General features: G+C 43.0%; 1 protein-coding gene across 1 annotated transcript in view; it reads right to left on the reverse strand.

Annotated features, from left to right (window-relative positions):
- Window positions 1-12,603, reverse strand: part of cubn (cubilin (intrinsic factor-cobalamin receptor)) — a 350,345-nt gene that overhangs the window by 228,094 nt on the left and 109,648 nt on the right. The window contains exon 22 of the mRNA XM_036125467.1: window positions 1,049-1,179. Within this exon, the coding sequence (XP_035981360.1) occupies window positions 1,049-1,179 (131 nt within the window). The remainder of the gene's footprint in view (window positions 1-1,048; window positions 1,180-12,603) is intronic.

Consider the following 12,603-nt stretch of genomic DNA (forward strand, 5'->3'; position numbering starts at 1 on the left):
CTTTTAGAAAAAAGAAGCCTGAAGTCGCATGTGTCCGAGGCAAAAAGAAACTTTGCGCTCACTGTTGCCAACAGTGAGCGCAGCGCGGGTCTGTTTTGCTACAGTTCTCTAGTACTCTTGAAACTACGGAAAGCGCAGAGGGTAAAAGAAACACAGTCCGGAGAGCGCGGCGGAGAAAAAACATCAGGGAACGTTGTGTGTGTTTTGACGCGCGATTAACGGTGACAAAAAATTGTCTGCGCTAAAATGGGTTTATGTTATAACGCCGATAATAACGCGTTTAACTGACAGCACTAATTACTACTGATACTACTACTACTACTACTACTACTACTACTACTACTAATGATACTACTACTATTACTACTACTAATACAACTACTACTACTAGTAGTACTACTGATACTACTACTACTACTACAACTACTACTACAAATTTCTGCAAATTCCTTCAAATTCTTTAAAAACTGATATTACTACTACTACTGATACTACTGGTACTACTTCTACTGATACAGTTACTACTACTACTACTACTGATACTACTACTACTACTAAAAATTACTTCAAATTCTTCAAATTTTTCATATTCCTTCAAATTCTTTCAAATTCTTATTGTTCAAATTGGTCAAATACTACTACTACTGATACTACAACTATTACTACTACTACTAGTAGTAGTAGTACTACTGATACTATTACTACTACTACTACAAATTCCTTCAAATTCTTCAAATTCCTTCAAATTCTTTAAAAACTTATACTACTACTACTACTGGTAGTACTACTACTACTACTGATACTATTAGTACTACTTCTACTGATACTGTTACTACTACTACTACTGCTACTGATACTACTACTACTACTACTACAAATACTTCAAATTTTTCAAATTGTTCAATGTTTTTCAGCTATTTCTTCTCTTCTACATGGATCTTCTGCATCTTCTCCTCAAATCATTCTGCAGATTAGCATTCTCACTTGCTGTTACGCAGGAACAGCTTTTTCTAGTTACTAAACATTTTATATTTTTGGCAAACTGTACCTGTGCTGGCATTGATGGACACATAACTGGCAGAAAATCCTTCCTTGGATAGACTTGAATCAGTCACAAGGAGAAGCGTCATTTGGTTGTCAGAACTTGTTATAGATGGAGGCACAGAGCGCCCACAGTACCTGCACACACAGCAAAACACATTACAATTGCTTTAGAAAATTGCTCAAGTTCTTCCTTTGTATAAAACAAATAATTTTCTCAGGGGGCTGGAGTCCTAATCTGATTCACCAGATGGATTTTGTTCCAAATATCCATCTGGGATTGCTCCATTGGAGCAAAATCCTTGCATATTGTAGGATAAATTACATGTCCGTTGTATTTACTGACATGCTACATCAACCACTCACATCGAAATCAACCCATGATGCTGACGTTAAGAAAGATCAAGCTCTTTCCAAACCCGGTTGGGAGAAGGGAGAAAACATGGGTTTCACTAACAAAGGCCTTCAAAGCTGTTCTCTGGTGATCTTTTAAATAATTAATATTCATAGATTGGACAGCACTGATGAAATAACAGCATCAACGTTACTGCTTGCTTCCTCACTGCGAGCCACCATTGTTCTTTGAATCATTACATTACATCTACAAAATGCCGCCTGGCAATCCAGATTGGCACGTCCATTTTATGTAGTATTGAAATTCCTTCCAATGGCAGCGGATCAAGATGGATGTCTGGAGACGTGTACAGCTCTGCGGAATGAATTCCATCTGACGAGAGTCAGGTTACTGAAATCCACCTTGTCTAACTTTGAGACCTACATTTCACATGTGGGCAAAAACCACACTGGTTTAAACGTGACTGTAGTTTCTAAAACCATAGCTGTGTTGCATCTATTAAGTCTCTCGGACAAACTTTCTCTTTCACATGCTGTTCCTCACAGACACCTGGGTCTGAATGGGTTTGAACACCCATGAACATTTGGAAAGCCAACTATTGTCCTGATGTAAGCTGTTGGGCTGATATTCAGAGGGCAATTCCTAACATACCAAGTTTTATTCATTAAACATTAAATAACTCAAAACAGTGCGTAATAGCACAACACAATGAAATCGGCAGCTAAGATGTGATGAAATATGTGTATGTACATGTTAACCTTGAAAAGTAAACCGACTATTTTTTTTATGTTGTAGACAGTTTCTTTAGCATATAATGTGTATAGACCATTTTCTGATAAAAACAAAAACTATTCATACAATTAACATGATTAAAATAAATATAAAAATATGATCACATGTATGTCTGCTCTGTTTGAGATGACAACAATAAGCATTTGGACCAGTTACTGTTAGACCTAAAATATCTGGCACAGAAATTGGCACAGTAGTCTGAAGCTCCTTTCCTCCCCATGAAAGTGCTATTACTGTTGACCCCATGAAAGGTCAAAGAACAGGAGCTATGAACAGGAGCTATGAAATATAATTACAATAGTGTAAGAGTAGAATTATGTCTCTCCGACATACCTGGACGAGAAGATATAGACCCACATTAACTCCTATGAACATCGTAAATGTAAGGCCCCTAACAAATGAAGCAGAGGAATTGGATGATATAATATAACACCAGAAACTGTATAGAGAAGTTAGTTTACTGATGCCAACTGAGGCCTGGCTAACTAAGAAAATCCCAGATTCCAATGTAAGCAGTGACGGTTTCCGTCTGATCAGAGCCGAAAGGATGACAGACAGCAGTAAGAAGAGAGGAGAGATTTTGGCTGTGTTTATTAACCGATGGTGTTCAGAACATGTTATGATTAAAGAGAGACTGCACAAAACACATTGAGCTACTAGCTGTTGCACCGAGGCCGTTCATGCTTCCCACGGAGTTTTCACATTTGATCATTATCATACTTTGTTCCCTCCCACCACAAACAACAGGCAGCCTGTGATATCATCCACACTGCAGAATGCAAGTTGAGGCTTGGAGGAGGAGCAAGTGGTTTGACCAGGGTCTGGGGATGGGCGGTAAAAGGTAAGGGAAGTTTATTTATATAGCACTTTTCAGTTAACCTGACAAAAGCCAGCTGTATGTTGCTCCGCCTAGCTCCACTCACATACATCTGGGACACTGTCAAAGGAATTGCCTTTACTGAAGGCTGGGCCTTATCAAAAATTCTTGCATATGATTGGATAAGCCACTTGTCTGTCTTCTTTATTGACGTGCTATTTCAACCACTTACACCGAAGCTAACCCGTGACGCTGATGATAGCGACGCAGGAAAAAAATAAAAGTAAAATAATAATGTGTTTGCGGCTCTAGTGGCACGCGTTTTATTGACAGTGAGCTGACAGGAAGAGGGGGGAAGACAGGCGGCAAAGCGCCACGGGTCGGAGTCGATCCCGGGCCGACCGTGTTGAGGACTAAAGGCCTCCTAACATAGTTACTGCTAACCGCTAACCGCTCCGGGGCGCGTCCGCTGCAGACGTGGACGCGCCCCGGAAAACAAAACTTGCCAAATCCGGTCGGGAGAAGGGCGAAAACATGGTTTCCACCAACAAAAGCCTTCAGAGGCGTTCTCTGATGTTCTTTTAAAGAAACAATATTAGGTAGATTGGACAACACGGAAGAAATAGTAGCATCAATGTTAATGCTTGCTTCCTCAACAAGCCGCCATTGCTATCAAAACAGTCTCACGTCATGGTCGGGTCTCCACTACGTCACATCTATGAAATGCCAGCCCTGCGTCCTGATTGGCCAGACCATAAAATTGGTTGGAGAAATCACTTTCTACCAGCGGTGTCCCAGATGTATGTGAGTGGAGCTAGGCAGAGCAACATACAGCTGGCTTTTGTCAGGTTACTTTTCAGTAGCAAGACGATTCAAAGTGCTGTACATAAACAGAAAACTATTACATTATAGGGAAAAAAACTATCGAGACACAGGAAAAACAAAGAAATAAGATAAATAAATTATTGGCTAGAATTCTTTCATAAATTAACAAACCTGCAGAAAGAATTAACTGTTTCTATTAACAAGAAATAAGCTAAGTATATTCTTTATGATTTCGGATCTAAAGTAATTTTATCCCTAAATTCAGGCCAGTGGTGTATTTAGTCCATTTTTAGGGGTGCTGAAGTATTGCTGTGTCTCGGTTCGGCTCTGCCAGACGTGTGTACATGCACAGGTTCGCCCGGAGCTCCTCCGTTTAAAGCGCTCGGCATTCTCACGGTATAATTTCAACACTGCTGCGCGTGTGTACATGCATGTGCGTACTTGCTTGGAGCGCGAGATTTAAGTTTTGATTCATACTGGGATACTGCCGTTACCACAATTAATACAAGGCTACTAAAACTAAATATTATGTGCACTGAAATAGGTGAAAGAGTGCAGTTCTGAAAAGAAGCAGGTGAAACTGTTTTAATTTGTTGAACTTGAGAAATTTTATCACCAAAAACCTAACCTCTTTTAGGAAACTAAATATTTTGTGCCAGGCAGGAGTTCTGAAGACTGCTGGAAAATGAAAAAGCAAAGACTGTGGGTTATAAAAAATTCTGGTTCTGAAAAAGAAAAGGTGAGGGTTTCCTTTTTACCAATATTTCGTTGGTATTATTGCTTTCATTTATTGTTGACCTTTTGAGGTAGTTCAGGCATGAATAGCAGGTGTAATTTCTTTTACATGATTTACAGTATAAGAACACTAGATGCCGCCTAAACAACTGCTATTTTTTGTTTAGACTTTTGCTTAGTTATAATAGCATGATTAGGGTTCCACAAAATAATAATGCTATATAGTTGACTATCTCTACTTCTAGAATTAGGATAAAGACAAATAAAACAGAAGAACACTGTATACATTGGTTTAATTGTACACACTGTCTATTAGTAATTAGTACAAACCAGGGGTGGAGCTAGACATTCTCATCATCAGGGGCTTAGTCCATAAAATATTACATCATTACAAGGGTAATTTGGTACACCAAAAAGTAAGAAACTATTTAATCTGTTGATGCAGTCGCAACATTAATTTAATATAAGCCAGTACATATCTTAAAGTTTTATCTGCTGTTCTTTAATAGTCATACTAGCATATACCATCCATCCATTGTCTTCTGCTTATCCGGGGTCGGGTCGTGGGGGAAGCAGCTTTAGTAGGGAGGCCCAGAAATCCCTCTCCCCAGCAGCATGGGCCAGCTCCTCCAGGGGAATCCCAAGGCGTTCCCAGGCCAGCAGAGAGACAAAGTCCCTCCAGCGTGTCCTGGGTCTCCCACTGGGTCTCCTCCCGGTGGGACGTGCCCGGGACACCTCACCAGGGAGGCGTCCAGGAGGCTTCCTAACCCGATGCCCAAGCCACCTCTCGACATGGAGGAGCAGCGACTCTACTCTGAGTCCGCCCCCCCGGATGACTGAGCCCCTATTTCTAAGGGAGAGCCCAGACACACTACGGAGAAAACTCTTTTTGGCCGCTTGTATCCGGGATCTTGTTCTTTCTGTCATGACCCAAAGCTCATGACTATAGATGAGGGTAGGAACGTAGATCGACTGGTAAATACAATAGTATATTAATATGTTCTCATTTCAATGATGAAATGGACAACCACTCATGTGACAAATCAGTCTTGGTGTCACCAATCTTACTCAAAGTACAGTATTGGGTCCTCCATGCTGCTTATGTATTAAGATTTACTGCACATTTAAACATTGACAGCTCACTATTGTTAGGGAAATAATTAGTTGTCTGAGAAGTTGTAGGTAAGGAGAAGCTGTTATCCACACTTCAGATATATGATGTAAGAAATGTGTTTGGAATGTTAAGATAATTTACATGAAATAGGCTACAGAGTTACTATATGAATTTAATATTTGAAATGCTGTTAGTATCAGTTACCGTTCTACTTCCAGTGCAAAGTAAATACAGGAGATTTATTTGCAGTCCCTTGAATGTATAATTTTGCTGGGTTTTATGATGCAGACAGAGTATCTTAGATAAAAAAATAAGGGTGGGGTTTATCTCTGCGCATTTCTATATCTTCAAAAGAAAATACAGGATAAATCTAGACAACAGACATATTTTGACTTTATTTGGTTTAATAGGCACATATTTACTGTCTGTCTCTGTTGCTGGTAGTTCAAATGGAAAAAAAGTCACAATTCGACATTCATCTGATCCGGTGACGCTTTAAAGTTAACATACAGCATCTAGTGTGTGTCGTGGTTATAAAATTTGTATAAATGTAGCAAGAAATACTGCTTTTCTATTTAAACTGACGAAACGCGCCCTGACGCTCAAGTCAAGCATCAAAAAATAGGAGCATGCATATTGCGTAGGACCAATGACGTCAGACCAGGGAAGGTTTGTTTGTAGGTGTCCCTACCAAAGTTCAAATCAAACCTACGCCCTTGCATCTTTGCTTCACAATCAGACCATGATTGGACCACATATATTTTAGTTGCTAAAAAGAGCAGAGCGCAGCTATTCTTGCTATTTGGATCTATTTCTATTTGAACATTTTACATCTGAAGCTATTATTTTCTGCACGTGTGGCATCTGTGTCCGAAGCGCTTCAGCTGTTCTAATGGATTGTTTCTAAACAGGAGCTCAGTAGATGCAGTCGTAGATTCAGAATGCGTGACTGAAAAGTTAAATCTGAACTGTATGTTTTTTTTCCTAATAAGGAAACTATTTCTTTTAATCTTAGTTTAAAAAACAAAACTAAGTTCAGTATGCAAATTCATAAAGCATATGTGTAGGGATCTATTAACTTATTAGCAATTTGCTTGACAGAAGACATGGACTGGTCATGAGACCGCCATAATATATCTATATATATAACTATATATCTATATCTATCTATATTTATATATCTATATCTATATAAATCTATCTATCTATCTATCTATCTATCTATCTATATATATATATATATATATATATATATATATATATATATATGCTTCTCCACAACTGGGTATATATCCAAACTGCTAAATGTGTCTCTCTTGAAAGCAAAGCAATACGACAATAAGGAAAGTGTAGCAATAGCAGCCCTTTTTTTAGCCAGTTTACAGACACTGTGCAGCAAAAGGTGGTTGTGGGCTACCATGTTTTGCTCTGTTACGCCAGAGAAAATAAAATTTCAAGAAAGCTAAGTTAGGGAAATTATTCCTCACTTTTATCAATATAGCTATTCTAACTATTGCCATCATGAAGGTTTTACAAATGCGCAAGGTTTTATCGAGTGAAAACATTTCAATCTGTTTGTCACTGCTTTTGGATGAGCCTGTATTGTAGCTTGTTTGACGAGCTTTAGCTCAAAAATGTGTCAACTCTAAGAATCTTACATCTGGACTAAAAATGGAAACCCTGTTGTTCATGTCAGGAATCACAGTCAACACTGTGGGCTGAGCACTCCTAACGGTCAGATCCTAGAATCGCCCCTGGTTCAGGCAGCCTTGACATGGGCTGAAACAGGTACTGATGTTTTCACAATTTCTCGATAGCGCCAAATCCAATTTTTAACACATTTTCAACAACTTCGACAGACAAAATGGACAGACACACAATCCCACCATGTGTCCAGCTGTACATGTTCTGTAACTTTTGATCTCTGGACACTAACTTCCTGCCTTGCCTGTTGACCAAGTCTGTCTCCCTCTGTCCCTGTTTGGATTATCCTGTCTATAGGTAATGACCCAAGCCTGGACCTTGGACCTATCTCCTGTCTCTGCCCCGCTTGGATACCTCTGCACCTCTGTGTGTGTGTGTGTGTGTGTGTGTGTGTGTGTGTGTGTGTGTGTGTGTGTGCCGCCTGTTACCGATTTGCTTACCTGGACCCCAGATTGCCTTCTTGTCTAGCCCTTTTAGAAACATCTGCCCTGTGGACTGTCCATCTGTCCCTGTACCCCTGAACTGACTACAACTTCCCTGCTTGCTCTTGCCCTGCCTAGCATCACCAAGAACCAAATCAGTCACCCAGTGATTCGGATCCCCAAGATGAAGCAATCTGGATCAATCTTCAGACCCAGTGAAACCTCCCCCTATCTGAAAAGGTTACTGGCAGTTATTCAGTGTCTCTGCACTTTCACTGAGTATTTCCTGGCCAGTAATCTAGCCCTTCTCTTTACAGTGATCCTGATAAGGTTTCCAGTCAGTTCCTGTTCCAGCAACACTAGTTTCACAATAAACTCTTTTAAACATTCAACTCTCATGTTGGCTGATTTGTCAGGTCTCCAGATTCTGAGGATGAAACATTGCACCTTCCCCTGGCCTCCCCCAATAACAGTTTAGTCTATCTCCAACCTACAAGCAACTGGTGCACAGAAGATGAGTTGTAACACGCACAGTGAGGAGATGGTCAGAAGAGGCAGAAGAAGCTCTGAGAGACTACTTCACATATTATGTCAACTTCTGTGTGGACTCCACTGTTCCCCTTATGACATTTAGGTGCTTCTCAAACAGCAAACTATAGATAAATCCTAAAATGAAATCTTTGCTGAGAGAAGAAAAGGGCTTTCTTGTCAATAAAGAAGAGCTGAAAAGCGGGAAGAAAAGAGATGTCCACAAAAGTCTAAGGAGGAAGATCAGAAAAGGAAAAAAATAGCATCAGTGAGAAAATGGAGCTGCTACCGCAGGACAACATCAGTAATTTTGGTATGTTTGTGTGCCACCAGTGCCTGCACACCACAAAGACCTTAAAAGTATTAACATGAATTAAGTTAGTAGTACTAACTTAATACCTGATGAAGACCCTCAAGAGGCGCCCCCTTGTGAGGTCATCACTGGATCCATTGCATTTTGCCTACCAGCCAGGCATCAGGGTGGACAATGCCATAATCTACTTTCTGCACCAACTTGTGGTCCATCTGGAGAACCCTGGGAGGACTGTGAGGATCATGTTCTTTGATTTCATCCAACCAGGACTTTTGAAGGAAAAGCTGGAACGGTCAGGAGTAGACCACCATCTGTCCCAGTGGATACTGGATTACATCACTGTTCGACCGCAATATTTGAGGACACAAGGCTGTGTCTCTGACAAGTTGACCAGCAGTACAAGAGCACTGCAGGGAATTGTGCTAGCACTGCTTTTTTTCACTCTACAACACAGACTTCTCCATCAGCTCACCAGGCTGCCACGTTCAGAAGTTCTCTGATGACTCTGCCATAGTCAGTATTATCACAGATGAGGAGGACTCAGATTACAGACAGTGGCTACAGAGCTTTGTAGTCTGGAGCCAGCAGAACCACCTCATGTTAAATTCAGCGAAAACAAAAGAGCTAGTAGTGGACTTTCACAGATGGAGCCCCTTCAAAGAAGAAAGCTCATTGCAGCTTTGAAATTAAGCTTTGTGAAGCCAGCTGAAAGGAGGTTTTCTGAGGAGACAAAGGAATTCAAGTTTTTGTCTTGTTTTTTTTCTCCAGCTGACTAACTGCGGTCTTCATAATTTTCGTTTCCTGAACTATTGCTTTTAAAGTTTAGCTTTTAAAGTTTAGCTCGGTGTAATTTGTTTTGCGTTTTAGTGTGTTTAGTGTATTATTTCATACAGTTTTGTTGATTTGATTAACTTTTTTTGTAAAGTGTCTGAGTATTCAGAAAAGCGGTTTTAAATAAAATGTATTATTATTTGAATGTCCCAATGATCCTAGGAGCTATGCTGTCAGGGGCTTTATGCCCCTAGTAGGGTCACCCAAGGCAGACAGGTCCTAGGTGAGAGACCAGACAAAGAGCAGCCCAAAACCCCCTTATGATGAATACGAACAATGGACGTTGTGTTCCCTAGCCCGGACGCGGGTCATCAGGGCACCAATCTGGAGCCAGGCCTGGAGGTGGGGCACTTTGGCGAGCGCCTGGTGGCCAGGCTTTTGCCCATGGAGCCCGGCCGGGAAGCGGAAACATGGGTCCCCCTTCCAATGGGCTCACCATCTGTCGGAGGGGCCAAAGGAGTCGGGTGCACTGTATAACGGGTGGCAGTAGAGGGGGGGGGGCTTGGCATTCCGATCATCGGCTGCAGAAGTTGGCTCCTGGGACGTGGAATGTCACCTCTCTGGTGGGGAAGGAGACGGAGCTAGTGCGCAAGGTTGAGAGGTTCCAACTAGAGATAGTCGGACTCACCTCGACGCATGGCTCTGGTTCTGGAACCAGTCTCCTTGAGAGGGGCTGGACATTCTTCCACTCTGGAGTTGCCCCTGGTGAGAGGCGCCGAGCTGGGGTGGGCATACTTGTTGCCTCGGTGCCTGCACGTTGGGGTTCACCCCGGTGAACGAGAGGGTGGCCACCCTCCGCATACGTGTGGGGGGACGGGTTCTGACTGTTGTTTGTGCTTATGCTCCAAACAGCAGTTCAGATTACCCACCCTTTTTGGAGTCCTTGAAGGGGTACTGGAGATTGCCCATCCTGGGGACTCCCTGATTTGCTGGGGGACTTCAACGCTCACGTGGGCAATGACAGTGAGACCTGGAGAGGCGTGGTGGGGAGGAATGGCCCACCTGATCTGAACTCGAGTGGTGTTCTGTTGTTGGACTTCCGTGCTCGTCACGGATTGTCCATCACGAACACCATGTTCAAGCATAAGGGTGTCCACATGTGCTCTTGGCACCAGGACACCCTAGGCCGCAGTCGGATGATCGACTTTGTTGTTGTTTCATCTGACCTGCGGCCGCATGTCTTGGACACTCATCTGGCAGAGTCCCCCATTAGACGGAGCTTTAACTCCCACCTCCGGAAGAGTGTAGAACATGTCCCGAGGGAGGCGGGGGACATTGAGTCGGAGTGGACCATGTTCCACCCCTCTATTGTTGAGGCGACTAGTCTGAGCTGTGGCCGCAAGATTGTCGGTGCATGTCGCGGTGGCAACCCTCAAACACGCTGGTGGACACCAGCGGTGAGGGAAGCCGACAAGCTGAAGACAACCTGGTGCCGAAGCGGCGGGCGGCTCGGCTGGTCGCCGAGGCAAAAACTCGGGCGTGGGAGGAGCACCAGAGAGGTGCAACACTGGGGTGGTGGTCCCCCTATTTAAAAAAGGGAGACCGGAGGGTGTGTTCCAACTGCAAAGGAATCACACTCTTAAGCCTCCCTGGGAAGGTTCTGGAAAGGAGGGTCCGTCAGATCCGAATCTCGGATAAGGGAAGAAGGCAAGGTAAGGCAAATTTATTTATATAGCACAAATCAGTACACAGACAATGCAAAGTGCTTTACATGATTAAAATACAGGAAACAAAGCAGAAAAAAAGCAAGTAGGAAAAAGCAGTTGGAAAAAAATAAAATAAACAAAACATTTGCATTCAACTATTTAACTAGTGCAGTCGAATGCAGTCTTAAACAAATGTGTTTTTAGTCTTGATTTAAAGGAACTTAGGCTTTCAGCATTTTTACAGTTTTCTGGAAGTTTGTTCCAGAAAAGTGGGGCATAGGAACTACATGCTGCTTCTCCGTGTTTAGTTCTGGTTCTAGGAATGCAGAGTAGGCTGGAGCCAGAAGACCTGAGTGGTCTGGAGGGTTGATACACTGATAACAAGTCTGTAATGTATTTAGGTGCTAAGCCATTCAGGGATTTATAGACTAACAGAAGGATTTTAAAGTCTATCCGCTGAGATACAGGGAGCCAGTGTAAGGACTTTAGAACTGGGGTGATGTGTTCTACTTTCTTGGTCTTAGTGAGGACGCTGGTAGCAGCATTCTGGATCAGCTGCAGCTGTCTGATCCACCTTTTGGGCAGACCTGTTGCAGTAATCAATTCTACTAAAAATAAACACATGGATTAGCTTTTACAGGTCATGCTGAGACATTAGTCCTTTAATCCTGGAAATGTGTAGTTTTCCTCCTGGCCGTGGAACACTGGATCAGCTCTACACCCTCAGCAGGATCCTGGAAGGGGCACAGGAGTTTGCCCAACCAGTCTACATGTGTTTTGTGGATCTGGAGAAGGCATTCGACCGTGTCCCTCGAGGGATCCTGTGGGGGGTACTCCGGGAGTATGGAATACTGGGCCCTTTAATAAGGGCTGTCAGGTCTCTGTATGACCGTGTCAGAGTCTGGTCCGCATTGCCGGCAGTAAGTCGGACTCGTTTCCAGTGAGAGTTGGACTCCGCCAAGATTGCCCTTTGTCACCGATTCTGTTCATAACCTTTATGGACAGAATTTCTAGGCGCAGCCAAGGTGTTGAGGGGATCCGTTTTGGTGGCCTTAGGATTGCGTCTCTGCAATTTGCAGATGACGTGGTCTTACTGGCTTCATCAGAGCGTAATCTACAGCTCTCACTAGAGCGGTTCGCAGCCGAGTGTGAAGCGGCCGGAATGAAAATCAGTGCCTCCAAATCCGAGACCATGGTCTTGAACTGGAAAAGGGTAGAGTGCCTCCTCCGGTTTGGGGAAGATGTGCTGCTCCTAGTGAAGGAGTTCAAGTATCTTGGGGTCTTGTTCACGAATGAGGGGAAGATGGAGCGGGAGATCGACAAGCGGATTGGTGCGGCGTCTGCTGTGAAGCGGGCGCTGTACCGATCCGTAGAAGAGAGAGCTGAGCCAAAAGGCGAAGCTCTCGATTTACTGGTCGATCTACGTTCCTACCCTCATCTGTTGTCACATGCTTTGGGTCGTGACCGAAAGAACGAGATC

The sequence above is a fragment of the Fundulus heteroclitus genome, chromosome 21, assembly GCF_011125445.2.
Source record: "Fundulus heteroclitus isolate FHET01 chromosome 21, MU-UCD_Fhet_4.1, whole genome shotgun sequence".
Lineage (NCBI taxonomy): Eukaryota > Metazoa > Chordata > Actinopteri > Cyprinodontiformes > Fundulidae > Fundulus > Fundulus heteroclitus.